Source organism: Pseudorasbora parva, chromosome 7 (genome assembly GCF_024679245.1).
Source record: "Pseudorasbora parva isolate DD20220531a chromosome 7, ASM2467924v1, whole genome shotgun sequence".
In the NCBI taxonomy this organism is placed as follows: Eukaryota; Metazoa; Chordata; class Actinopteri; order Cypriniformes; family Gobionidae; genus Pseudorasbora; species Pseudorasbora parva.
The window spans coordinates 30,976,042-31,003,895 of record NC_090178.1 but is presented as its reverse complement, the minus strand read 5'-3'; the positions used below and the strand labels follow the sequence as shown (position 1 = coordinate 31,003,895).

Below are 27,854 nucleotides of genomic sequence, written 5' to 3'. Positions count from 1 at the left end.
ATTAGCTACAGTTAGTAGGCCTAGTGACATGTGACATGTTTTTCATGTTACACGATTTAAATTTAAAATATATAAGTCGTTTAATGTTTAATTGAGAAGCGGAAGGTCTGTGTTTTTAATCAGTATCGCGCGCGTGCTCGTGACTACGGCACACTACAGACTTTTACAATGTAAAATATGCATGCTACATAATTTCTGTCTTTATTCGACTTGAAAACAAATAGAAATACAATGCGTTTATTAATCAACCAACGGAATAAATGGACGTTATTATCATCGATATATACGTGTACATACATATATGATTATTATAACCATGGCAGCACAAACAAAATTAGAACGTTTCTCAGCACGTGACTGAGAATTCTGTGACATCACAGTAATAGGTGAATGCGATGAGTCTTGCGACTCGCAATTTGCTCAAATCTATCTGCAGCTAAATCACGATAGTCGCGATGGGTCAACGTAGCTCTCGTTGCAAAGAGGCAAAAAAAGATTTGGGGCGTGTACATTTCCATGATGGTACACCGTCACACTCTTTCACCTGTTTGGTGAAAGCCCACCCACATCCACTTGGTGTTGTAGAGGAGACTGTGGGTGGGGAAAAGGAGACAACTAGGAAGGAGGACAACTCTAAAAAGAAAAAGAGGTTCAGGTTGTGGAGGTGGAGGTCTTTTTGTTGGAGAGCTGGTCGAAAATACAGTAGGAAGTCCAGCTTAGTTCAGAGTGATGTAGAGGCTCAGGGCCCCGGAGCATCCGCAGCACACCCTGGAATAATTCCTGATGGTAAGTGACATTACCATGTTTTAAAATAATGCAAAAGGCTCCAAAAAGTAAAATAATAATTATCTGTTGAGTATGCAATTAATAATTCATATTATTTGATTTTCATTGACATCTTTCCTCTCTTTAGTTCAGAGTTTTCTACAGCAAGTCATCTGTAGTGTAGAGAATCACAATCATCAGGAACCTTCAACCAGTGATCCTGAAATCCTTCTAGCAGCAGAAGAACATCTTGCTGTTCATTCTGATGTCCTTCAATCTCTAGCATGCAGCGACAATGTTGCTCAGACTCCAGTCGACACTGAATTAAACTGGTGTGCTGATATCGCCCAGACTCTAGTTCACGCCACGTCAGATTGGAGCATTGATGTCTCCCAGACTCCAGTACGCACAGCGTCAGACTGTAGCATTGATGTCTCCCAGACTCCAGTACGCACAACGTCAGACTGGAGCACTGACGTCTCCCAGACTCCAGTATGCACAACGTCAGACTGGAGCACTGACGTCTCCCAGACTCCAGTATGCACAACGTCAGACTGGAGCACTGACGTCTCCCAGACTCCAGTATGCACAACGTCAGACTGGAGCACTGACGTCTCCCAGACTCCAGTCCATGGCACCCCTTCTGACTGGAGCATCGATGTCTCCCAGACTCCACTACGCACAGCGTCAGACTGGAGCATTGACTTCTCCCAGACGCCACTACGCACAGCGTCAGACTGGAGCATTGATGTCTCCCAGACTCCAGTACACACAGCGTCAGACTGGAGCATTGACTTCTCCCAGACGCCACTACGCACAGCGTCAGACTGGAGCATTGACTTCTCCCAGACGCCACTACGCACAGCGTCAGACTGGAGCATTGACTTCTCCCAGACTCCAGTACGCACAGCGTCAGACTGGAGCATTGACTTCTCCCAGACTCCAGTACGCACAGCGTCAGACTGCAGCATAGATGTCTTCCAGACTCCAGTACGCACAGCGTCAGACTGGAGCATTGACTTCTCTCAGACTCCAGTACACACAGCGTCAGACTGGAGAATTGATGTCTTCCAGACTCCAGTACGCACAGCGTCAGATTGGAGCATTGACTTCTCCCAGACTCCAGTCCGTGGCACCCCTTCCGACCGGAGCACGGACGTCATCCAGTCTCTGGTACACACCACTTTTGATTGGAACGCCAATGTCACCCAGACTCCAGTATGCACCACGTCAGACTGGTACATCGATGTTGGCCAAACAACAGTTAGTCCTACAGAGATCTCTGTGTCACCTTTGACAAGACAACTGGAGAATAATAAAAATGAAACTGTGGGTAAGTTTCCTGCCACAATAACACAAAACACAAACACACACACACACACACACACACACACACACACACACACACACACGCACATGTCGTGTTTCCATGTTTAATGGGGACTTTCCATAGGTGTAATGGATTTCATACTGTACAAACTGTACATCTTATCCCCCTACACTGCCCCTACCCCTAAACCTACCCATCACAGGAAACATTCTGCATTTTTACTTTTTTTTTACTTAAAAAAAACTCCTTCTGTGTTCTTTACAAGATTTTTTCCTCATGGGGATCTAAAAATGTCCCCACAAGGACAAGGGTTTCGGATATTGCCATCTTTGTGGGGACATTTTGTCCCTATAACGTAGGTCGCACGCTCTCTCTCTCTCTCTCTCTCTCTCTCTCTCTCTCTCTCTCTCTCTCTCTCTCTCTCTCTCTCTCTCTCTATCCATCTCTTTTAATACTATATCACTCAAATTGGAAATATGCTGTTTGAAATAGTTTTCTGATTAAGTAAAGCATCACCATGCAGGACAATGCAGTCAGTGCTTAATATTTAATGCAAAACTAATCTTGTTTTTTATATGATAGTCATCAATTCCTGCCATTATGTAATCAGCGGCATGCTGGGTGAAGGGACCTTTGGAACTGTGTATGATGGAAGTCGACTGCTGGATGGCTTTAAGGTTTCTTTTTTACTTACACTATCTTAATATTTTACAGACTGATAATCTGGATAGGATTATTATTACCTGTAGATTTATATTAATTCTAAATAATTCTTCAACAAATCTCAGTTTATTCTTTTTGTTTATTAGGTGGCAGTGAAAATTGTCAGAAAGACAGAGGATTTTGAATACATCAGTATTGTAAGTAGGCTGTGCTTTTTGTCTTTTCAATATAAAACATCTGGTATTACTATAGCTGATTTTTCAAGAGATAAATCTGGGTCTTAATTTGGGAAACCACCTCCATCTAACCATAGTAAATATTGTATTTCCTCTAGCCGAATCATTCCATGCCCCTCCCACTAGAGGTTGCACTGCTTACCCTTGCCAACAGAGGCCCCAGAGTTCCAGAAATAATCCAGCTACTGGACTGGGAGGACCAGCATGACTATTATATTATGGTGCTGGAGCACCCCTCGCCCTGCGAGGACCTGTTTGGTTTAACAGAACGCTACGGAGGCAGCATTGACGAAGGCTTAGCTCGTGTCGTCATGCAGCAGGCAACACAGGCTGCCTACATGTGTTGTCATCGTGGTGTTTTACACCGCGATATTAAACTTGAAAATCTGCTAATCAATAAGGAGACCCATGAAGTCAAGCTAATTGACTTTGGGTGTGGCGACCTCCTTAAGAAATCGGCCTACAAGATATTCCTTGGTAAGCATTATCCCTCTAACCATAAAATGGGAACCACTGTCGGGATCATATATGTATCACCAAATGTGAATGGATGCCTAAAAAATCTCTTTCCTCCAGGAACAGATGAATACTGTCCCCCGGAGTATGAGGAGAAGGGGGAGTACAATGGAAAGCCAGCGACAGTCTGGTCCCTTGGAGTTCTACTGTTTGCATTGGTGAACGGGGACTATCCCAGCACTGATGACCTGCACATGATCAATGCAAACAACTACTCCAAAGCTGGCTTGTCAGAAGGTGAACTCTTCATCTCAATAAAGAAAGCCATTTGTAATTGTAAATCATCCAAAACAGAACAAAGATACAAGACAGGAAAAACTGTTAGTGAGATGCTTTAGCATAACATGATCAAAGACACCAGGAGGGAAGAGAAAGGTAATCAATGTTTCTTCTTTCATTCTTCACAGAATGCTGCCGTTTGATTAGTTCTTGTCTCCAGCGAGAGCCAGAAAAGCGACTTCGATTAAGTGAGATACTTCTCCACGACTGGTTTAAGGTACTGTAGCCAACTAAGCTTAAGATTAGCTAAAACATTTGTTTCGTGTAGTGTTAAAGTATTTTTTTTTAGGTTTTTGGACATTAGCATAGAGAATATTATAATTTTTTTTCTGATTCACTTCTGAAAATCTGATTAATGTTTTTGTTTTAGGTCACAGACGTGGACAACCTGAAAACAGTGTAAAGAAAAGGATGGGAACCCCTGGAGTGGTTCTTCAGTCATGAGCTCCTTCCTCGACAGCCCCAGCCCCAGAACTCCCTATCATGGCCACCCCAGATGTTCTTGTCAAGTCAATGAGCAGGGTGACTTCACCCCAGAGCTTCCTGTCTCAGGCTGCTCAACGTGTTCCTGCCAATGTCGTCACATTAGAGACATCCTCTCAAGATCAAAGTTCCAGTCTATTCAGCCTTAACTGGTCCCACGGCAAACGGTTGCCCCGGAAATTCCGGCCCTAGAGCCAATGCAGGAGACAACTTCAGCTTCAAGGTCTTTGATGTCCTGATGCCTAGATCCCTATCTTGGGCTTCATGGAAATTTAGAGGTTTCTGTAAATGGTGCCCGTAGCTCCTTGTAATGGCTACCCTAGAAGAAACTGAGAAGAAACCCCTTTCTCCTCAGGCTGCCCTATTTCATAGATCCCTGCCCAGTGATGTTCCTGTCACTACTGCCCCACAGGTTCTTGTTTTGGACCTAGTCTTCTCAATCCCAGAGCTTCCTGTCTCTAGTCTCAGGCCACCAAAGTCGAAATGGTTCCTGCCACTCAGATGTTGGTGTCAGAACTGCCTCAGATGTTCCTGTCACTGCCACCTATCTTAAACCAGCAAAGTCCCACCTTTGCAGAGCTCCCTGCATTGTGCCGTAGGTCACTGCTCATAGGTTCCTGTCACACTTAACAAGAGCCCAAGGCCTTCCCTGTCCTATCACTGCCATCTTCTAAGACGGTGTCCATGGATCTTCTCCCTGTCTTCAGCTGCCATGAAACAGCCCAGGTCTCCATTCAAAATAAACAATAAATATTATATGCATAAATTGAACTGGCCTTGTTCATACTGACAGTATTATTAATAATCTACTGAAGGTAAGTATTAGTTTACAGAGGTAAGTCCAGTTTTAATGAGGCTTTTTATTGAGACAATACACACACACGTAGTCAACAAATCAAACCTTCAGGATTAGGCTCTGATTATTTTTGAGCAATTTTATATTTTAAACGGACATCACGTTGTAAAACAAGATACATTTCCAGTTTTGAATAATTGAGAAATGGTACAATCAAATGTAGCAATAATTATGATAATTTCAATGTAAATGTTGCTGCAATGTTTTTTACCTCTAGATTTGTATAGGCAAACCATAGGCAAAAGGTGGTTGACGTTTTTAGTGACGGATTAAGCAATAAATATTGATCAATTGCGTTTAATATTTTGGCATTGATTATAATTCATGTGAATCTCGTGGTTTGATGTCTTTAGTGACATCTGGTGGACACAGACTAGAATTACAGACCTGCCAATTGGGTCCTTTTTTGTAAATAACCCCCAACATTTTACGTGAAAGTACATTTCTTGGAAATGCATTCTTTATATTCATGGGTGAACATATAAATCATAAACATATAAATCTATCACATACATAACCTAACCGTTTTGTCTTATTTGCCCTCTCTGGGCTACTTCTACGGCCCTTAACGTTTCCAAAATGACTCTTTTTGTAATGTTATTGTACGTATAAATTGCCTTTTTTAATTAATTAATTAATTAATTAATAGATCAGGAGGTAACACTTTACAATAAGGTTTCATTAGTTACATTAACTAAGAAGAACAATACTTCTACTGAATTTATTAATCTTAGTTAATGTTAATTTCAACATTTATTAATAATACATTATGGAAATCAAATGTTGTATTTGTTAACATTAGTCAATGCACTGTGAACTAACATGAACAAACAATGAACAGCTGGATGTGTATTAACTGACATTAACAAAGATGAATAAATACTGTAACTAATGCATTGCTCATTGTCAGTTCTTGCATTAACAAATGTTAACAAATGAGACCTTATTGTAAAACTGGTCACTTTTTTATTTATTTTTTTATTTTTACATTTTTAGAAACATCTAACATTAACCTTTTTACTTTTTTTCCGCTATTCACTGAAATATTAATATGGTGTGATAAATCACTTCTAATATGAGGTCATGTAAACTGTATAATAATTATAGAAAAAAAATTGATTTAGTAAATATTTCAACAAAACACTTTAGTTAAACCAAGGCATTCCTTCTGAAAGCACTTTTATTGGTTGTCACTGAACTGTCCGACACTTAAAGGGTCCTCAAACAACATTTAACATAACACATCAGCAGTAAAAATAATCTGTGAAATAAAATGCGTTCATAATCCATATAATAGATTATTAACACAAATGAAACGAATGCAATGAAGTCTGTGTACTGTACATATGTTAACCATTACTTCTGTAGTTACCATCAACAAATAAGTTCAAGCTAGAGTTCAGAACATAACATTAAGTGCTGAGGTATAAGATTCTGTCTTCATCTATTTTGAACTCAAAAGAAACACTCAGTTAAAGGAGTCAGTTAAAAGACCATGACATGATACTTATATAAACAGGGGACCGATACATTAAAGTCCACAGTCTTGTTAAAACTCACTAATTTTTCACTTGAAAGTTAGGGATAAAACTAAAAGATTAATCAGTCAGCCAAAAGCACAAATAATAATAAAAAATAGCTATTCCCCTTATAAGCTGTAAAAAGCAGCTTCTGTCTGTTGGACGAGATTTGTAGTTTGTGTGCTTTATCCCAGAACAAAGTAATCTTGCAAGGGGGAGATTACTTACTTTATAAGACATTTTACTGGAGTTGTATTAATTAAAAACTAGTGGTAGCGTGCTGTTACTAGTTAGCTGACAAATGTGAGAAGATTAACAAAAAAGGTGTTTGCTTAGCTAATAATCCATGAAAGCATGTTGTGTCAGCTATGGTCAGTTATGTTCTTGTTGTAATTTGTGCATTTTAAGACAATTATTAACTTCCAGGAGACCTTGGCTCTCTACCTATGATGTTGTTTTGACTGTCAACAGGAGGCGCTGTTTCCTGATTATGTTCACCTGAGTACTGTGCTGCTGCCAAACCCTTTCCAGTCAGAAGAGATCATGGCGACAGCTTTTTTTTTTCCTTCAATATAATGGATATAGTGAGTTTTGTGTAAGTGCAACTTAACACACGTCACAGCGCAGTAATGAAGACACATTCACAAGCTGGTGAGCAAAAGAGACATTTGTGATGCTTATGTGTTTGTATGTGGTTTCCTCTTGGCTTTCCTGACGTACAGGAAGTACATGGTGTGTCCCGTGAAAATGAACAGGACGGAGATGATAACAAGGATCCCGAAATGTTGTGGCTGGGGTGCAGAGATGACCATGAGGAAGTGCAGCAGGTCCATCAGGTAGTTCATCGAACTCTGGACTCCATTCACCACCCCACGCTCTGATTCACAAATGGTCTCCTGCAAGAGCTGAGTCACTGTCAGGTCAAAGGACCAGAGACCTGTAAAACATCAGACACCCAATATATTACTTTGGGTTACACTTCAAGGATATTTAATATCACTTATAATACAATCAATAGCAAAACTTTAGTTTAAATACTCTAAACTATTTAACTTACTATGGACTAGTAGATTATTAGGATCCATATTACCCAAGTAATATGGATCCTAATATTGGCTGTTTATTACTACTTACAACAATCAGGCCCCCTTTTGCTGCCAAAACAGCCTTGACCCATTGAGGTATAAACTCCACTAGACCCTGAAGGTGTGCTGTGGTATCTGGCACCAAGATGTTCCTTAAGCCCCTTTCACACTGTGATTCCGGCAAATACACAGATAATGCGACCCGGCATTTGTTCCCGGGCCCCTAGATTTGGTCCATTCTCACTGCCAGCGAAATACCGTAATATGTGCGCTTTCACACACAACCCTTAACGGTCCCGGATCGGGTTGACACGTGACATCTGGATGTGACGATGGCGAGCGATAATGGCGAGCGATCTCAGCTTCAGCGCGGATAGTAAGGAGTTCCATAATCTCGACTTGTGTCCAGTTTGCGCACATTTCTGCTTGTTTAATTTTCGTTTCTTTTGTATACGAACACTCTCTGCGTTTAAAACACCGACTAGCTCTTCTGGCACTGCAGGGTTGTATTATTGAAAAAACAAGTTCTAGGAGTCGCACGATAACTACGTACACGTTGCGGCATTAGTTTTGGCTTTTGTTCACACAGCGCTCGTCCCGGGTCGAATACCGCAATGCTACTAGGTCCCCGACCCGGGTTCAATTCGGTAATCAATTCCGGGACGTGATTGCTTTCACACAGAACGCGACCCGGCAATGTTCCGGGAATATTGCGGGTCCGACGTGCAGTGTGAAAGGGGCTATAGTAGTAGATCCTTTTAAGTCCTGCAAGTTGCCAAGCCACCACCTCAAACTGGTTGTTGTGTTTCTCAAACCATTCCTGAACCATTTTTGCTTTGTGAGAAGGCACATTATCCTGCTGAAAGAGGCCATAGCCAGCAGGGAATACCATTTCCATTAAAGGGTGTACATGGTCTACAACAATGCTTAGGTAGGTGGTACGTGTCAAAGTAACATCCATATGGATGGCACTTGGCAGGGCCAAGGTTTCCCAGCAGAGTATTCCCTCCACTGGCTTGCCTTCTTCCCATAGCGCATCCTGGTGCCATTTGTTCCCAGATAAGTGACGCACATGCACCTGGCCATCCTCATGATATAAAAGAAATGTGATTGATCAGACAAAGCCACCTTCATCCATTGCTCCGTGGTCCAGTTATGATGCTCATGTGCCCACTTTTGGCATATTCTGACACCTTTCTATAAGAACCAGCAATAAAGGTTTATTCACCCAAAAATGAAACTTCTGTCATTAATTACTTAGAATAGTTGTTGTGCGCAAAAAAAACTAAATAACGACTTTATAGTGATGGGCCGATTTCAAAACAAAGATTTGAACTGTCATGAATCAGATTCATGTTTTGGATCGCGTGTCAAACCAGCCAACTGAACTGCTGAAATCACGTGACTTTGGCGATCCGTATCGTGAATCTATACACTCATTCATAACTGTTCGAAGCTTTGTTTTGAAATCGGCTTATCACTATGTAAGTCGTTATTGAGGCTTTGTAACGACGTCTTTAGTGCCTTTATGGGTCTTAAGAGGGGAAATGACATTGGTGTCAATGAAGGCCTTTCCAAGCCATCGGATTTCAACAAAAATATCTTAATTTGTGTTCTGAAGATGAACGGAGGTCTTACGGGTGTCGAATGACATGAGGGTAAGTAATTAATTACAGAATTTTTATTTTTGGGTGTAGTAACCCTTTAAGTTCTTGAGCAATTTGAGCTACAGTAGCTTGTCTGATCAGACCACACAGGCCAGCCTTCGCTCTCCACGTGCATCAGTGAGCCTTGGCCGCCCATGACCCTGTCGCCGGTTCACCACAGTTTTCTTTCTTGTACCACTTTTGAAAGATGCTGACCACTGCAGACTGGGAACACCCCACAAGAGCTGCAGTTTTGGAGATGATCTGATCTATTGCTTACTCATTTTTGCTGCTTCATCAACACATCAAAATGTTCACTTGCTGCCTAATATATCCCACCCACTAACAGGTGCCGTGATGAAGAGATTATGCCTGTCTTATGCCTGATCAGTGTATAAAGCACACATTAATGCCTTTTTCTGCATGACCATATTCTACCTCCACAATACCTAAATTTAACAACTATTAATGTAGGTCATTTTGGTAGTTTATTAAGTATCACATAATCTAATTTATATCAAATACACTTATTTACAGACATCCAGAGGTCCTCTGTTTTTTTCCTGCATGTCTCTGCATGTTGGTTTAACCACATGACTTTGCAGATAAAGGTTTTTCAAATAATAAGCAATAAAACAGTTTAATCTTTAAAGGAACTGTATGTAAGAAATGTATTTCAATTATTCATAAAATGGCCCTGATATGTCACTAGACATCATGTTAATCATGTTAATTTCAAATACTTATATCACTGACAACAGTAGTCCGGCCAGGATTTTGTCATTTTAAAGTTGTTGTTGCAGCCCTCAACTGATGTTGATGTTGACATGTTTAGCCTGAATCTCCACCCTCCACCTATCTACCAATCACAGAGTCAGTAGTGTTTGGGCATCCGGGTTGCCAGCTCTGCTCTAGTTACCACAGCTGCAGCTACAAACGTTCCTGGTGGATCCTGCAGCCTATCTGGCAACCTCAAGTCAAGGGGGAGGGGGAGGGGGGATAGTGATTGCAGTACCAGTTTTGGCCACAATCTTACATACACTTCCTTTAATACATTAGCTCATCCAAGAATATTTCCCCCGAGTCCCATCAGATTCTTTTCCACCAGCTGTAGAAGTGAAGACAACAACTCCCATGACTCCATGATGACTCCATGATGAATCAATGCATCATCAAGCTACAACTTTGTTTTGAATAAGTGGCCTCTAGTGGCGAAAATTACATATTGTGCCTTTAAGAATTATTTTAATAAAAAACGTAAATCATTTATTTAAATTAATTAATTACATAAGTAATTTAAATAAAGGAAATAACCTGCATAACATATTTTATTTATTAAAAAAATATTTAAAATGTATGTACACTCTTATTGAAAATTTGGGGGTCAGAAAGATTTATTTGTTTAATTTATTTTGAAAGAAGTTAGTACCTTTTATTTTGCTAGGGTGCATTAAATTGATTGAAATTGACAGCAAAGACATTAATTTTCAAATCAATACTGTCTTTTTTTCTTCCTTTTTTTGTTTAACTCTCTATTCATCAAAGAATCCTAGAAACAAAGTATTACGGTTTCCACAAAAATATTTAACAGCACAACTGTTTCCAGTATTGATAACAATAAGAAATATTTAAGGATCATGTGACACTGAAGACTGGAGTAATGATACTGAAAATTCAGCTATGCCATTACAGAAATAAGTTACATTTTAAAATATATTAAAATAGAAAAAAGTTATTTTAAATTGTAATAACATTTCACAGTATAACTGTTTTTAGTGTTTTTGATCAAATAAATGCAGCCTTGTTGTATTAAAAACATTCATAAATCTTAACTGACCACAAATGTATTCTTTTTAATTAATAGATCTGATAAAGCAGCCATCTACTCACCAACTCTTGCTGTAATGACTCCAAGGAACAGCAGGATGATGGAGATGTAAGACTCCGGTTCTGTCCCTGCTGGCGCGTTCTCAAACAGCACAGTGTTATTGGTCCAGTGAATGGAGGAACGGTCTGGCAGCAGAGGCTGGTTGCTGCCTCCACGAAGCAGGTATCCGTGCCTCTGGTGACCTCCAGTCATTCCTCCCACATCCGTCGAATTCCCAATATTTAGTATGCTGACGTCCATGGGGCTACCAGGGGCAAACACGGAACACACACAAAGCAACAAGCAAACTAGGTGCAGACCGCTAGAGATGACTCCAGTGTTGACCAGGCCATATGCTTTCCGCAGCTTTGTGAAAAGGACAGTACCCAGAAGCCCTGCCACAGCCGACATGCCCATCAGTATGCTGAGCAGAGAGCCGCTGACGCCCTGGGTGTAGGCATAGCCAGTGGTGATGCAGTCAAAACCCAGCACAGTGGTGTAAAGGAAGGCCAGTCCCAGGCCGGCTAAGAAAACAGGCTGTCTGTAATACGCCCTCCATCCTTCCTGACATGTGCTGAGGAGTCCACGCAGGCGATGGAGGCACAATGGTATTCGGCTGGTTTCTTGTAAATGCGGGTTGCTGATGCTTTCCTCTGAGGTGGCTCCAGTTGTACATGCTGAGGTCCTACCTGAACGAAAGAGCATGGATTTGGTCAACATCCAAGGTTATTCATTCATTCTTTCTTTCTTGGTTATCCACACCACTAGGCGTCAGTAAAAGGCAATATCAACTAAAAAAATAAACACCACACTATTGAGTGACTCCTAAATTATTCAGTACATTTCAAACATGGGGAGGATATAATCTTTAGTGTACTAGTTTATGCTCAAAAAATGTTACCATGTGAGCATTTTCTTTCTCTTTTCTTCTCTAAATAGCTTTGCTGTTCCATTGCTGGTGGTTTAACAGACAGAGCCGGTACAATACGGTAGACTCTGGAGAGGAAGAAGAACTCCACAATGAGGGACACCAGATTCCATCCTAAGATGAAGCCACAGCCAACCACATTCGAGGCCAGGGTCATTACCTGACCCACTGCCAGAGGAGCCAGGATGTTGGTCACCTGATCGATCCGTCTCATTGTAGCATTCATTCCTGTATCAGGAGGAAATCAAAACTCAATTTTTTTGTGTGTTTGAATAATTGTGTGCAATGTATTGGTAGGCTTATTAGATTATTACACTGTTAGCTTAGCAACATGCTAATAGTAAACTTTACTGAAAGTTGTTTTTCCTTGTGTTTTTTTTTTTTTTTTTTTTGCTTCCTGATTTCCTACATAGGCTGCCTGCATAGGCCATGGCATTACTCGGTTTCAGAACATAGCTAAAGCCGGGCTCAGACTTCAGTGGCCTGTTGCATAAAGCTGGTTTGAGTTGCTACCCAGGTAAGTTCAAGATTAGTTTGAGCAAACTGTTTTTTCGGGCTCAAGAAGATGGATTGGTTTTTATCTGTGTTCATCACTATGGTAACTTACACTACACGGCTAACCTGCTCTAGAGCAGGTATTATTCTGGGTTAGAGATTTGCAACACAAACTGGACCAACCCCCTGTTCCAAATTTGCAGTTTATAGTGAAAAAACCATTAGAGACAAATTTGCTTATCCTTTGCTGCTAATTATTTATTATATTTATATTATACAAATTATAATTACTTTTAATTAATATAATATATTCATATAATTATTATATTAATTGACAAGTAGCCACATATTAATAAACATGCAAACATGCATAAAACATGCATTCATAATTCTTTTAACCCTAGTTTGTGCTCTGGGGTCTATATGACCCCAAAGCACTTTTCTTTAGTTAAAAAAAATGGTTCCCTTTATCTCAGTGGAATAAAACTTTGTGACTTTTCCTAAGTTATCTATCTGTACATGCACAAAAAAACTGGGCTTGATTCGGTTGTTCTAAAGGCATGTAAAAAAATCTGTCACACTCAGGAGCTTTGGGGTCAATATGACCCCACATTGAAATGAATGGGAAAATCGAAAAAAATGTGTTTTTTATTTTTCATTTGTCAAAAAAAATATATAAATCCAGAATAAATCTGAAAATTTCCATACCACAATGAAGCCCTGGTACTAGAGCACAAATGTAAAGTGGAACGAACATGATCACTTGCACACACACATGCTCACGCACACAAACACACATAAACAAACACACAGGAGTGACTCCAATTGAAAGCATTTTTTTTAGAAATTGACAAATAAAATCAATAATTCCAGAAAAAAATCTGAAAATTTCTACACAGAAATGAAGGCCTGGTACTAGAGCAAAAATGCAATGTAGAAAAGACATGCTCACTCAAACACACACACACACACACACACACACACACACACACACACACATACATACATACTAACAGGAATGACTGCCATAGCCAAATAAAATCAGCCACAAATGCAGAACAAAGATAAAAGGGGTGAGACCTAATGCACACACACACACACACACACACACACACACACACACACACACACACACACGCACACACGCACGCCCGCGCACATGTGCACGCATACACGCACATGCGTACTGAGGCATTACGCACGTGCGCCTATGCGCACGCGCACATGGGCACGCGCGCACACACACACAGAGAGAGAGAGAGAGAGAGAGAGAGAGAGAGAGACAGAGAGAGAGAGAGAGAGAGAGAGAGAGAGAGCATCTATGGAATTTGTCAAATGAAATCAGCAACAAATGTGAGTACCTGAGTGAATCAGTGAGACCTAATGCATGCACACACACACACACACACACACACACACACACACACACACACGCAGAGAGAGCAAGGGAGAGATGAAAGGAAACTGACCCGTTCAACTTTGAGAAAGTTTACTCTGAGATCTAAGAGCTGCAACTTTGTTTTGAAAGCAAAGTAATTGTTCCCATAACATATATTCCCATACAAAAGAGGGCCAGAGCATGGACTGATTTTTGTTCATGATACATGTTCATTCACAACATTCTGAACTGCTTTTTTACCATGTGAATTATGTAATAATTTTTGTAGCTAGTTATTGCTTTTATGGTCAGTGTTCAGAATTTGATTATCAAAAAATCATATTGTTATTCAATGTTCATTCTTCACTCCTGGTCATTTATGCATATTGCTGCTGTTTTTTTTTATATATATATTATTAAATTAATATCTTCAAAATTCTAAAGTTAATAATTTTTTTCCAAATTTGGTTCATTAAAATAAATAATATTCAACTACAATCCGATTCTAAGTCTTGTACTTTAGGTGTTTCTTATGTGGCGATTTATGTGGTATTTTGTTAAAACAGACATTTCAAAACTTATCAAAAACTACCAAAATTCTACTATTTGAAGGAATATTTATTTTTTTATGTCTTGTATAATGTTTATACATGTATAAATTCACAAAATGTATAACAAAAGTTATGATATGAGCAGTTGGCCACATTCAGTAAAATGAATGGATCTCTATTGCCCCCTATGGACAAAACAATTTCTTTCTTAAATTGTAATTCCTTCAAGTTTGTCTTTGACCAACAGATGGCAGAATTGTACAGCTAACACCTATATCAATATCCAGAAACAAATTCATTTTAATTTAGATCATGATTTAAGTATTTTTTTCATAAAAAATTGATATTTCACACGCAAGCTAATGGTATAAATGAGGATTTGTGTGGTAAATAGGTACAAAAGTACTTTGAATATCCAAAAACACAGCATTACTGTATAGATGAGAAGTGAACAAAAAAATTAATATATTATATGTAATATTAAAAATGTATATTTTTTTTACAATCACTCTTTACATTTTGGGGTCATATAGACCCCAAATGCACTGAGTGTAAACAGGAAACTAAGGACATATTAGGGTTTAAACAAAGCTCTTTGTGAACCTATAATTATTAGGCATATTTATTTGATTCACATCATGCATTGTTATAGTCAGATATTCTTTCAGCTGCCTTCTCAAACAGTCGCTTCAGCAGCAGTGTTTATTCCTGCTTTGTAAACATTTAATTTCATGATCATTTTCGAAACGATCTCTCAATCTTCAGAAGAGAAGTGAATCAAACGGACACTGTGATCGGCTGTTTGCCGCACGTGTCACACTTTCAGGTGCACGCGCTTTAGAGTTAATCGCTAACTCTGGATAAAGTTGATAGTGAGCTTTGAGAAACGGTTGAACTTGATCTAAAACAGGTTGAATTTATCTGGATTTGTCAATTCTAAACATACTCAGAAAATCAGTTTGTTCAGCTAGCTTCACGCAACAGGCCTCAGGAGTTTCAAACCATTTTATGCCTGAAAAAAAATAGGATCCAGGGCATTGGTCAGTTTGACACGGATTATCTGAGCCATTTACAGATCAAATCTTTAACCTCCCGATATACTCGCAGACACACAATAGCCCCTGACAATATCAAACATATTTAGGATTTTAAATTGGTATGATTAAAACGTCAGTACTTCCACAATAGCCAATGAGATACAAGTCTACATGGAGACGGAAGTGACTGTAATTTTGAAATGGCCACCGGGAAACAACAAGTAGCTGTACGGGTCTGCTGGACAGCGGAGATGGAGGAACGGCTGGTTGAAATGTGGCTACAACACAGCTGTTTTTTTCTTGCTATAAAGAATAAGATACAGCAAGTTGCCGCAACACAGTATCCATTTTGTTTACATTCACTTCCCCGTGGCCGTGAGATCACAAGGTGCTAAATCGGGCATGAAAGTCAACATTTTTTCAAAATTTGGAATGAATAAAGAACACAGACCAACCATATATTGCCGCGATTGTGTGTTTATGGTCTTAAAACGTGTCTATCTGCATAAAATAGCGATCTGACGATCTCTGGAAGCTGTTTTGGAAATGTCAGATACTTCCTGAATGTCACATGGTGTGTCTGTTCTTCATGTGTTCCATATGGGGTGAATTTTCAGTAGTACAGCTTTCCAGCGCCCTCCGGCTGCCAGAATGAATTGAAAACACAGCATATCACAGTCTACTGCTCTCATAATCATACATCCGCGGATTTTGGATAAAGATTTAATAAATAATACTTCTCTGTATAGAAATTTGACTCAAACATGTGAGAATCTATCAATATTTCTCCACATCTGCACACATTTGAAGTAAAAGCCCTGAGGGAAGTTGTTTTGTCGAGTTTATTCATGACGACCACAGGGGAGTTTTTTATGAATGGGAGCAAATGACGCGCATAACTCCTGGCACATATTAACACATTACGGTCACTATAAGACTTTGAGAATAAAACAGAGGTAAAAAAAATTACACTTTAGTCTTAGATCTTTTTAATGATGTATAGTTTGTCAAGGTAATTACACCTGATAGTAATTTTGAGCTAATTTAAACAAAGAGAGCTTCAGCACGTCTCGTCCTCGTGGCGGTTAACAGGTTTAAGAATATCTTGTAGTGTTTGATGCCAAGATTTTGAAATCTTGTAGTGTGTGCAGGTTTCAGGCAGAAGTGAGAGTATTTTTTGTGAGGTTTCTTTTTTGCTGAGTTTAGACTGTTTAAATGTTAAAACCTTATAGGATTTCCAATACGCAGATTAGCAGTATGCTAACAGAAATAAAGGTCATACCTGCAAGGTGACCACGGTTGTAGCCTGTGATCACCACTATCCAATCCCTCTGGATGGCAATGGTGAGAGCTGTGCTGGCGAGGTTCGCCACATCTGCCAGGACGATCACCACCGTATAACAAACCACCTTGTGTGAGTTGTGCGATGCAACAAGTTACTATGTCATAACAGCAGGAATGCTTATGTTCAGCAATGACTAGCCAGAGACAGAAGGCACACAAAGCTACGCTGAACACATGATTGCGTTCTGAAGGGGCAGATATTACAAATAATACTTTTTAGGGGACAATGTAAGAGGGACTTACAGTTAGCCACCCATCCCAGATTTCCTCAATCCATTTTTTGTACGAGAACACCAACATGAGTACGATGCTGCAGACTGTCACTGAGATATTCTGAATGAACAGGGATGCGTGGGCCACTGTAGAGAGACAGTAAATTATGATACTTAAATAATAGAAAATATATATTTTAATGACATGGGGAAAAAATCCACCCCGTAAAAAAAAAAAAAGTAAATATATTTTTCCTTAAAATTATATTTTCCATAAAGCAAACAAAGCATGGTAACATTAGTCAATTGAAGGTGAGTTGATTGTAGAACCCATTTGCAGATTATGGTACAATCCAAGATTATATCAAATAAGACAATGACTGAAGTAAACTTGACTGAGAACATAACATACAGCTTGAATATAAACGTGAACTAGAGTTGACTGGACTGGACTTACTGACATCTAAAAAGAAACACTTGGGGCTAGTTGCATAAACTGCAAAGACTAGTCTTACAAGTTAAATTTGCTAGTTAAATTAAAAACGTACATTGGTCTGATTATATCCTGAGAAGAAAGACTGATTACATTGTATGACGTCAAAGTATCACAAGAGCGATACAAAGCCTATGCTATCCAATCACTCTCGCGGTACTTCAATGTCATCGGTCTGTGCAGTGCCGCTTCAAGTCGAACACACCTACTGGCTGTGTTTATGGAACTGGCCCCTGAACACAATGAACCAATGAAAACATGACACATGAAACAAGGAACCAATAAAAACATGACACATGAAATAAGGGAACCACATGAAAAGGTCACATGAGAGCAAGGGAATCACATGACAAACAGGAACATGAAACATGACTATGACAACCAAAAAATTATAGTAACAAAAAAGCTCAAAGTTTTGTTTATTATTATTGCTGCTGTTTTTGTTTTTTGTTTTTTTGTTTTTGCTATTTTTCCATGACAAATTTCATTATTTTAATAATGCACTCTGCTTTATTTTTTATATGAATAATTTATATTAATAGTTCATTAAGAATTCTCAATTTTTTAACGTTCTTATCACTGTAATACGTCCCATTTTAAAATTAAAAATCAGCACAAATACTATGATATATCAATTATTGACATTTTTGAAAATTGTATGGTATTCAATAATTTAAATAATAATATCAAATATACTTTTACATTACATCAGAGAGGTGTTTAATTGTCAATACAAATAATAATATTGAGAAGAAAAAATATATGTAATGGTTATGTTTCTTTAAGGTGTCTATAAATTATTTCTTTCTAGTGATTTTGGATGGCCCAAAATATGAATGATGACCTGACCCGTTCATGGTATCTCTTAATAGTCTTTTCAATTAAGTAACAGATAAGGTTTTTTAAAACTAATTTATGTAAACTATCTATCACCTTTGTTTCTTGGGTTGCGGTCAACCCAGTCTCCAATCAAAGCCCCTAGTAAGAGCACGGATCCGGCCACCACCAGTCCAAAGATGCCAGTTAACAGCAGGTTATGGCCATACAGCTCAATCAGAAAGACAGAGATGGCGAAATGCCACATGCGATCGCCCTGGGATGGGAAAAGAGATGCTCAGCTCTACATATCATACTTCACATAATTCACATCATGAGAAATAAACATATTTGGTGCCAGCATGGCAGATATGAAAAAGGCTCCTTACCCACATAGATAATGCTCCGCTTACATAGATGAGGAACTTGGGACCCTTGAGGTAGATGAGGGCTGATCCTATGAGATAAATGGTCTTAAATGATTTATTCCTTGTATGTGCATTTGTTTAAATATTAGACTGGGGGTTCATGCTAAACAGCAAAAACAAGCAGGGTCTGCAGACTTAAGCATGCATCTTCTAAAATAGCTGATAAATAATGTTCTGTATTCTAATCAGAGTTTCTCTAGCCTTACCTTAAAATTCAGGGCTAGTTCACCCACAATATTGAAAATTCTGGCATCGGTTACTCTCTGAACTCACAGACTTTTTTTTTTTTAATGGAGCACAAAAGTAAAACCCAGGAAGAATTGTGCTGGTCGCTCTTTTCCATGCAAGTATGATGATTGGGGACTAAGGATTTTAGTTTTTTAGGATTTTAGTTTAGGCTCATGAACCATAGAAACGAATCGCTCAACAATGAACAATGAATAAACAAATAATAATAATTTTTGTTTTGAACCAGTTCTTTGAAAAAGTTCTACTTAAATGACTTGTTAACCCTTAAACGCATATACATCGGGTCTTTAGTGAACCATGACGTCATTCACTACCCTCCATTCATTTTTTAAGGTTAGACTTTAACCTTCTTTAACATTCCTCAATCAATTCATTATAAACAAAATAACAAGAAAAAATTATACAATTATTAAAAACTGCCTGTTTTCTCATTATTTTTACGTAAAAATTGTACAGGGTCGCTAACGACCCGAGGTGTGTAACAGTGTAAGTATATTGTTTCTGCACAACAATAATTGAATCTTTGATGACTGAATAAGTCTACTTCACCTTTATTCCACAAAGTGGCACTGTCGGAAACACAATTATGACGTTTCACTCATAGTTACCACAGGCAGAAAACAAAATAATAGTAAGCATCATCAGCAAATCTTGAAAATGGCTCAGCGATTTACTCTATAACAAGTAACGAAACCCAATCACATATTAGTGTCACTGATAGTGGATCTGGTGAAGAAACTGTCAGCGATCAAAAAAAAAAAAAAATTACAAAAATATTTAAGATATTGAAAATGAAAGTTCCCTTTCGAAAGGGAACTCGCGCTGCGTCAGCTGACGCTACGGGGAACGCCTTCAGCGTGACAGGTGTCTGAAATCGCTATCAAATCACAATCCTACTGACCGTCGGCAGCTGGTGATGTCATCACCGTGCGACCAGGAAGTATAAAAAGGCACCGTGCCAACATGACAACATCCTTTCGTCTTCAGGGACTGTTTTGTCTGGTTCGCTGGAAAGTCGTAAAATGAAGTGCACACGCAAGGTTAAGGGAGCGTACAGGAAGTGCGCTGATCCGTGTCCCAGGTTTCTTACGCCTGAGGACACACACACCCTTTGTGTGCTCTGCCTGGGGGAAGAGCACGCGCGGGAGGTTCTCGAGGGGGCCTCCTGCGCGAACTGCGAGCGTTTTCCCTTGAGGACGCTCCGCTCTCGCCTGGCCTTCTTCTCGAGGGAAGAAGAGCCAGCATCTGGGAGCGGTCCCGCTCAAGCTGAGGCTGAGCGGCGCCGTCTGTCCTGGGGCTCCCAGATGGACCTGGCTCATCGTCTAGAGAGTACAGTTCTCGCGGATGATCAGCCAGGTCGCGAGAGCAGGCTGACGGAGGAGGAGTCGGATGGAGACTCCTCCTCGTCGTCAGCTCATGCTCTTCCGGTCGATCAGAGGATGGCTGTGGATGTGGGGGAAAATGAAGCTGAGGCTGAATCCTCCCAGCCATCCTGCCCCGTGTATGGGGAGCTGTATGATGTAATGGGGCGCGCGGCGCTGAGACTTCAGCTGCCGTGGCAGAGAGCCAGGGGAGAGGCCGCCCGCCCAGACAGATTGGGCGATCGGTTTCTCCCCGACCATAGCCGCCCAGCTCCCGGGAGCCTTCCATTCCTCCCCGACCTTCACGAGCAGGTCGTGGGGGCATGGAAGAAACCCTACTCGGCGCGAATCCATCGGCATCAGCGGTTTAACTTCGCTGATGTCGAGGGATTGGCCGAGGCAGGGTATGTGTCGATGCCGCCCATCGACGAGACGTTCGCGAACTATCTCGCGTCTGGGCGGCCATCGACACTAAGAGCTCCTGCCCTGCCGTCTAAACCATTAAAGACGACCTCGCGTCTTAACGGCAGGGCATACACGTCGGCGGGTCAGGCGGCGGCGGCCTTGCACACAATGGCAGTGTTGCAGGCCTATCAGGCCGATCTGCTGAGGGACCTCGATCAGGGGGAGGGCCTACCCCCTGATGCGATGGCTGAGTTGCGCCGCACCACGGATCTCTCTCTCCGGGCGGCCAAACACACAGCAGTCGCCATCGGACGGTCGATGGCGGCTATGGTCGCCACGGAGAGGCATCTGTGGCTGAACCTGGCGGACATCGGGGGGAAAGAAAAGGCTTTTCTCCTTGATGCCCCGGTCTCGCCCTCTGAGCTTTTCGGCACCTCCGTCGAGGCGGTGGTGGGAAAGTTCAGAGAGGCGAGGGCGCGCTCAGCGGCGTATAGAACGTGTATTCCGCTGAGGTCCGGGGCGGCGCCCAGGCAGGAGGGTGTCCCTGGCCCTTCGAGGTCCGAGGAGCATCGATTGGGCCAACGCAGCAGCGTAGCCTCTCGGGCGCCCCCTCCGTGGAGGAGTAGGACGCAGAAGAGGCGGGACACCCGCAACAGGAGGAGGGACATCGGGGAGAAGAGCCGCTTCCAGCGCCGGAAGCGGGGTGGTGAGTCTCCGCCCCCGAGGGCGCGGAAGTGATGTGAATATGTCCCCTCCTTTGTTTTCTGTTGTGTTTCTTTTCTCTCCCAGGGCGCGCTTCACACCAGGCCGCGCGGGCCGATGATGAGCGGATGTGAGACTCTGACGGCCTGCCAGGCCGGTGTGTGCTCTGCCCGCACACAGTGCATCGTCTCTGGGAATAGCGGGATTTCGCGGCCGCCTCCAAAATCGGCCTTGCTTGAGAATGAAGCGCCCCACCCTCAGGTTAGTGCGCCGAAGCATGCATGTTACATGAAGCGATGAGGCACGGAAGACAGCGGGTGAGTCCCCTTTTTAGGGCAAACATTCTTCTTTTTAATGCCGTATGTTTGGACTCTATGCGTCCCTGAGGGATATTTTGTCTACAAAAGATGAAGTAAAGTGTAACAGTGGGCCTGTAGTTCCCCGGTAAAGGTGGCTAGAACGATGTTTTGTATAAACACAGTGTGTTTATGTAGGTTGTACGTTTGCTTGTGTAGCAACAGTAGTTTATAAGGCTGTTTCTCTTCTGGATATGTGTAATATGAGCAGTTGAGGCCACCGCACATGCCGCGGGCATGTAGCGGCGATATAAACTGACGTATGTTCTCCTGGCGAACGTTTTTAGCTGTAGCCACCTCTGGGTAGCGTTGGCACCTCTGCTAGTGAAATATCTAGATTAATTTGTGAGGTTAGGCTAGCGCATGAACTACAGTAAGGTCTGTCCCAGCCCTATTTAGGGCCGTTGTGTGTGGGATTATCAGACCGATGCTAGTGCATCAGGTTGGCCTAGGCTGTTGATGGGATGACGGTGGCGTCTCGCGGTGGCTTATCGCCCTGGCAGTTGCCCCGGGCTCCTGTCGGTGGTCCCGTAGGAGCTTTATATCCCTACCCGGCCTCCCCGCAGTAGGGTCGTCCGGCCAATGCCCACCCCCCTTCTGCATTTGGGGGTTATTATTAATGCATAAAGGTGTTTAGCAGAATGAATCGCGACTCAGCCAGTGGTCGTGGGGACGGGGTAGGCGTCTCTTCGCGGTGCGCAGTTAGACTGGTTTTGCTAGCCCCGCCCCCCAGAGCTAGTGCGGCCGCCACTTCTGGGCGGCCCCCCGGCTTGGTTCAGGAAATGGCCGGTTATGTGTGTGTGTGTTCAATATCTTTCACTTTTTGCTCTGTGTCTTCTGCTTCACCTTTTAGGCTCGGGTCGAGCTGTACTTCGCAACCATCTGAAAGCATCGGTTGGTAGGATGCTCCCCTGGAGTCCAAACACTGTCACGGCTGATGCCCTTGCGCGGACGGCGGACCGCTGGACGACCAGACGGCCGCCCTGGAGGCAGGTGGCGTAAGTTGTACTCCCCTCGCTTTAGAGGGTTCAAGGCGCTTAATGCTGAGTGCACTGCTGTGGGCATTGTGTTTTAGGTCCACGCTGGTAGGCGCTGCCTGAGAGACTGCGCCGTCGCAGAAGGCTGCTATGGGCCGCTGGGGCGGACCGACTATAGAAGGCTGGCTGGCGGGAAACGCCAGCCGAGGCAGTCCGGGCAGTTAACTCTGGGTCAGGTGGTAGGCCTCAGTAGGCCTCCCTGCGGGTGAGTTCCGACGTCGTGGCCCATGTGAGCGGGGAGGGTTCTCCCCAACGATGTCGGTTGCAGTAGAAACCTCGTCATAAGTAGGCCCCTAACGGCCTCCCTGGGGATGAGTCCCCAGGTAGTGACTGGATACCCAGTCCTCATCAGCCAGCAGACAGCCACTGTCAGCCCGACTTTAAGGGCTCGCTGAGTTTCAGCACGCCTCACATGGCGTCCCCTGAGGGGGTGACCTAGGGTTCCGACCATTGGTTGACAGGATCTAGGCCGCTTGAGGCCGCCTGTAGGGTGAGTCCCGGTTCCCAGGTCTTGCAACAGTGTGCGCGGGTGCTAGCCAGGCGGCTAGCATAGTCTGCTATCAGGGACGGGCCGCTTCAGGCCGTCCTATGATCGTTTCCCGGCCCTGCGGGGTTTCCGGTGGGATTTGCCATCGGATAAGCACCGTATGTCACCAATCTAATAGGGAACTGCCATTCGGCAATAGGCCTCTCCGGGCCGCCCCAAAAAAAAAAAAAAAAAGACCGGACTGTACGTAGGCATCAAACAGGCCTCCCTGGAGGCGAGCCCCGGGAACGCAACAGCTCCCAACAGTTTGCACGTTGGCTGACAGGAAGTAGGCCGCTCTAGGCCGCCTGAGGGTGAGCCCCCGAGCTGGGACACTCGGTAGGCCAGTGTATTATGCTGTCAGGCCTCTTTTGGCCTTTTTGGGAGGGATTCCCGGACCAGGTCTCGGTGACAAGCTAGCTATTAGCATGGGTGGCTTCTGGCGCTATAGCCTCACGAGCCCCCTGAGGAACCAGTAAAGCCACCTGCCTGCAGGCCGCCTGAGGGTGAGCCCCGAGCTGGGACGCTCGTTAGGCCAGTGTATTATGCTGTCAGGCCTCTTTTGGCCTTTTTGGGAGAGGATTCCCGGACCAAGGTCTCGGTGACACGCTAGCCATTAGCGTGGGTGGCTTCTGGCGTTATAGCCTCATGAGCCCTCTGAGGAACCAGTAAAGCCACCTTCCTGCGGCTTTTAACAGCAAACAGCTAACACTAACGGTGCTGGGTGGAGGCGCCTCATGGCCTCCCTGGAGGGGAAACGGTTCCTTGAAACAGGAACGTATAACTGGCTTTGGGCTGACAGCTAGCGGCTGCCCGCCGGTGGGTCCCGGCCTGCGCCGGTATAACTCAAGGGCGGGCTTATGCCCTAGCACAACGAGACTCCGTTTCTGCTGCGCAGTCCCTTCAGGACAGGGACTGGCTAGCCTACAGCATGGGTTACCTACCAAGCTGGCTTAAGAGCTCCCCTCATTGAGGGTCGTCTGCGAGCTTAAGGCCGCTTGAGTCTGATCAGACGGGCAGGCCCCCCTCGGGGCCTCCCGGGTAGATCAGTCCATAGGCCTTTTTTAGGCCTCCTGAGCACCCCTGTAATAAATGTGCTCAGTAGATCCTAGGATCGAGCAGAAGAGACTCCCCTCGATGGCAAGGGTAAGAAGCACTAAGCTGAGTACTGCTCTCCAGGATTCCCGTCTCCGAGTTCCGGTCTGAGGAGGACACTGCCACTTTGCAGTCCCTCAGTCTGGATGCTCATGAATAGAGCGATGTCCGGAGGCTCTGTTTTGACAGACAGGGTTGGCCAAGCTGGGGTGTCCCACAGAAGTGATGCCAGGTGAGGCCTCCCTGGTGGCATTCGGTGAGGGGTTTTCCCGAATTAGTGACGGCTGGTGGCGCCCTCGGGTCCCCTAGCCACATTCCCTTAAGGGACTCCTTCCTTCGAACGTAGTAGGTCCCAGGCCCTCGAGCAAGCCGAGAGTAGGAAACCTCAGTAAAACTTGTTTAGGTTCTCTCTTAGGCATATAGCTTGGGCTATGACCGTAGGGAATGATGTCACTGGCAGCCTGTGTGGCTAGAGGGGGAGTGGTTCAGACTTTCCGCGAACACTCGTCCAGGCAGTTCTCACTGCCAGTAAGGGGCGTGCACTCCCCTCAGCATGGCGGCGTGGGTATATCGTTCCCCGTAGCGTCAGCTGACGCAGCGCGAGTTCCCTTTCGAAAGGGAACGTCCCCGGTTACGTATGTAACCTTAGTTCCCTGAGAACAGGGAACGAGACGCTGCGTCACATGGCCATGCTTCAAGGTGTGCCTGCCCACAGTCCCTTCAGACGAAGCGGATGTTGTCATGTTGGCACGGTGCCTTTTTATACTTCCTGGTCGCACGGTGATGACATCACCAGCTGCCGACGGTCAGTAGGATTGTGATTTGATAGCGATTTCAGACACCTGTCACGCTGAAGGCGTTCCCCGTAGCGTCAGCTGACGCAGCGTCTCGTTCCCTGTTCTCAGGGAACTAAGGTTACATACGTAACCGGGGACGTTTTCTTAGCTCTTACAAGGACAGAAATTATGCTATGAAACACCTGCTTAAACTGAACCCTTCCAAGCTCCAAAAGGTCACAAAATATGCATTTTATTATTTATTCTTCTGTAATTGTTACTCTAATATCAGGAGAGTTTTACATTATCGCGACAGGTAGAGATCCAACTGTGCTAGCTATAGGGGAGACTGGGTATGGTTGTAACACTTTTTTCTTCAGCACCTAAAACTACCATTTTTTTAGCTACACATCTGAAACTTTTAGACAAAGTACCCACACTTGTCTACTACAATTGGCAACAATTAAAATTTCTCCAACTATATCACAGACTTTTTGAGATGATGACAAATGCAAGGTGGTCCTTTGTTACAATCTACCCCACTAATGGGGTAGGTTATAACACATACTGGGGTAAGTTGCAACAGGTAGGCAAAATGCACAAAAACAGGAGAACTCCAAGTGTTATGCCACAAAAATATTTTTTTCAAAAATATAAAGTTTTATTTTAAATAGCTTTAAAATAGTTTATTTTTTAGCTGCAAATGAACATATTTACCCCCATTTCATGGAACGGACAAATTAAATGCATTATTTATCAGTCACAATAATTACAAAAACAAACAAAACATGTATTTTTAAGTCACAATGGTGACAAGAACACACTAATTAAATGCATTCTTTATCCGTCACAATAGTGACAAAAACAAAGAAATAAATTAAATGCATTTTTAAGTCACAATGGTGACAAGAACAAACTAATTTAGCGCATTCTTAATCAGAGTCACAATGGTGACAAATGAAATTGGTCAGGCCTGGAGTGTATGCCTGGTGGGCCCAAAAGCTATATAAAACACACTTGACCCACACTTCTTTGGGTCTTGAATTTCTAAATGGTTCCATGCAGATGACACATAAAGAAGTTGTCATCCTTCACCCTTTTCCCGGCAGGTTTTTTTACCTTATTTTTTTCTCACCCAAGTTCTAGGCATACTGTAGTATTATTAAAATCACAAAAATGTTCTTATTTGTATGTATGGGGATGGTTGTAACACTTTCCAAACATGTGTTATAACCTACCCCACCACTGTCACCCACTGTTTAGCTAGCTGTATTAGCATGGTTCTTTTTCAAGTTAGCAGGAGGTTGATACACCATTCTTTACTAGAGAAACTAAAGTTTGACCTGATATAACTCATACAACATTATCTACAAAAGTAGAAGTACTAAAAAATGTATTATCTTGTTTTTTTTTTGTTTGTTTTTTTGTTTTTTGTTTTTTTACCTTCGCACCTCAGAATTTGATTTTCTGCTGTTGCTTCAGGAGAAATGGCAATACAGACAGCAAAACCTCCATGGGATCATAAAGGAAGTCTGACAAAACTGAAACTGTCACATGACCCCTGTCTTATCCCTGATTCATGGAAATGGCACTGTTACAACTCTCCCCGTGTTACAACTATACGTGGTCTCCCCTACTAAAGACCCGAATGTGTAATGATTGGTGAAACATGCATTTAAGAGTTAATCAAACTTAAGGAGTCAATAAAATCAAAGGAGTCAATACAATCAAATTGCTACTTGTCTTTAAACTGTCAAGAGCGAAGAAAGATTCACAACAATTACTTAAATTCTGATCCGTTTGTTACAAAACAATAAGGTGACTTCATAAAATTTGAAATATCGCAAATGGCTCGAGTAGATCACTCTGCATCCTTTTTGATAGGCTACTTGGGTTTCATGGAACTGAGTGACCTTCATTTTGTGTAACACTACCACAGAATAAAGAAAGTCAAGCGTTTTGGAATGGCAATGAATGTTCACTAAATACTGACAAGCAACCTGATTTAAGTCTATAGAAATTCCAATGTTTAGTTTTATTGACTATTACAAGAAGGACAATTTCAGAGTAGCTATTAAACGTATACAACTTGTATGCAAAGCAACAGTAAAGAAACATACGTGGTATATTCCTGGCTTTGATCACAGGTGAATCCCTGTCGTTATCATTGTCAAGCTCCACAGCAACACCCGCACTCTGCGCCCCCTCTGTTCTGAGAGACATCCTGCATGAACAGCATCACTGAATTACAATCAGGTCAACAGATGGCAAATGCTGCAAGAATTCAAATAGGCCTACATTTATACAATAAATAAATAAATAAATAAACTTTAAGTTCTAAATAAAATAAAACAAAATCGAAATGCTCGTTCACACCAAGGCCGATAACCATAAAGATTAGCGTCCACAACAGCGGACG

At 42.6% G+C, this 27,854-nt stretch overlaps 3 protein-coding genes across 4 annotated transcripts; 2 read left to right on the top strand and 1 right to left on the bottom strand.

Moving 5' to 3' along the window:
* Positions 1-34: 34 nt before the first annotated feature.
* On the top strand, positions 35-2,383 carry LOC137083928 (uncharacterized). The gene is made up of 3 exons (XM_067449866.1): positions 35-786; positions 914-2,098; positions 2,361-2,383. Exons 1-3 carry the CDS (start codon positions 456-458, stop codon positions 2,381-2,383), a joined length of 1,539 nt encoding a protein of 512 aa, XP_067305967.1. The 5' UTR covers positions 35-455.
* LOC137083246 (serine/threonine-protein kinase pim-2) lies at positions 1,968-11,381 on the top strand. Its single transcript, XM_067449055.1, has 10 exons — positions 1,968-2,098; positions 2,678-2,772; positions 2,905-2,955; positions 3,093-3,471; positions 3,571-3,747; positions 3,918-4,006; positions 4,160-5,087; positions 7,120-7,243; positions 7,371-7,484; positions 11,244-11,381. The coding sequence occupies exons 2-7, from the start codon at positions 2,710-2,712 to the stop codon at positions 4,190-4,192; spliced, it is 792 nt and encodes a 263-aa protein (XP_067305156.1). The 5' UTR covers positions 1,968-2,098; positions 2,678-2,709; the 3' UTR covers positions 4,193-5,087; positions 7,120-7,243; positions 7,371-7,484; positions 11,244-11,381.
* si:ch211-254p10.2 (ferroportin) lies at positions 6,302-27,832 on the bottom strand. 2 transcript variants are annotated; one of them, XM_067449053.1, is made up of 8 exons: positions 27,556-27,832; positions 18,890-18,957; positions 18,618-18,777; positions 17,223-17,338; positions 16,918-17,044; positions 12,148-12,402; positions 11,270-11,935; positions 6,302-7,585 (listed from the first exon to the last, which is right to left on the bottom strand). In XM_067449053.1, the coding sequence occupies exons 1-8, from the start codon at positions 27,656-27,658 to the stop codon at positions 7,326-7,328; spliced, it is 1,755 nt and encodes a 584-aa protein (XP_067305154.1). In that variant the 5' UTR covers positions 27,659-27,832; the 3' UTR covers positions 6,302-7,325. The 2 variants fall into 2 exon arrangements, with proteins under 2 accessions (XP_067305154.1, XP_067305155.1); XM_067449054.1 differs by having other exon boundaries at positions 18,894-18,957; positions 27,556-27,576.
* Positions 27,833-27,854: the final 22 nt, after the last annotated feature.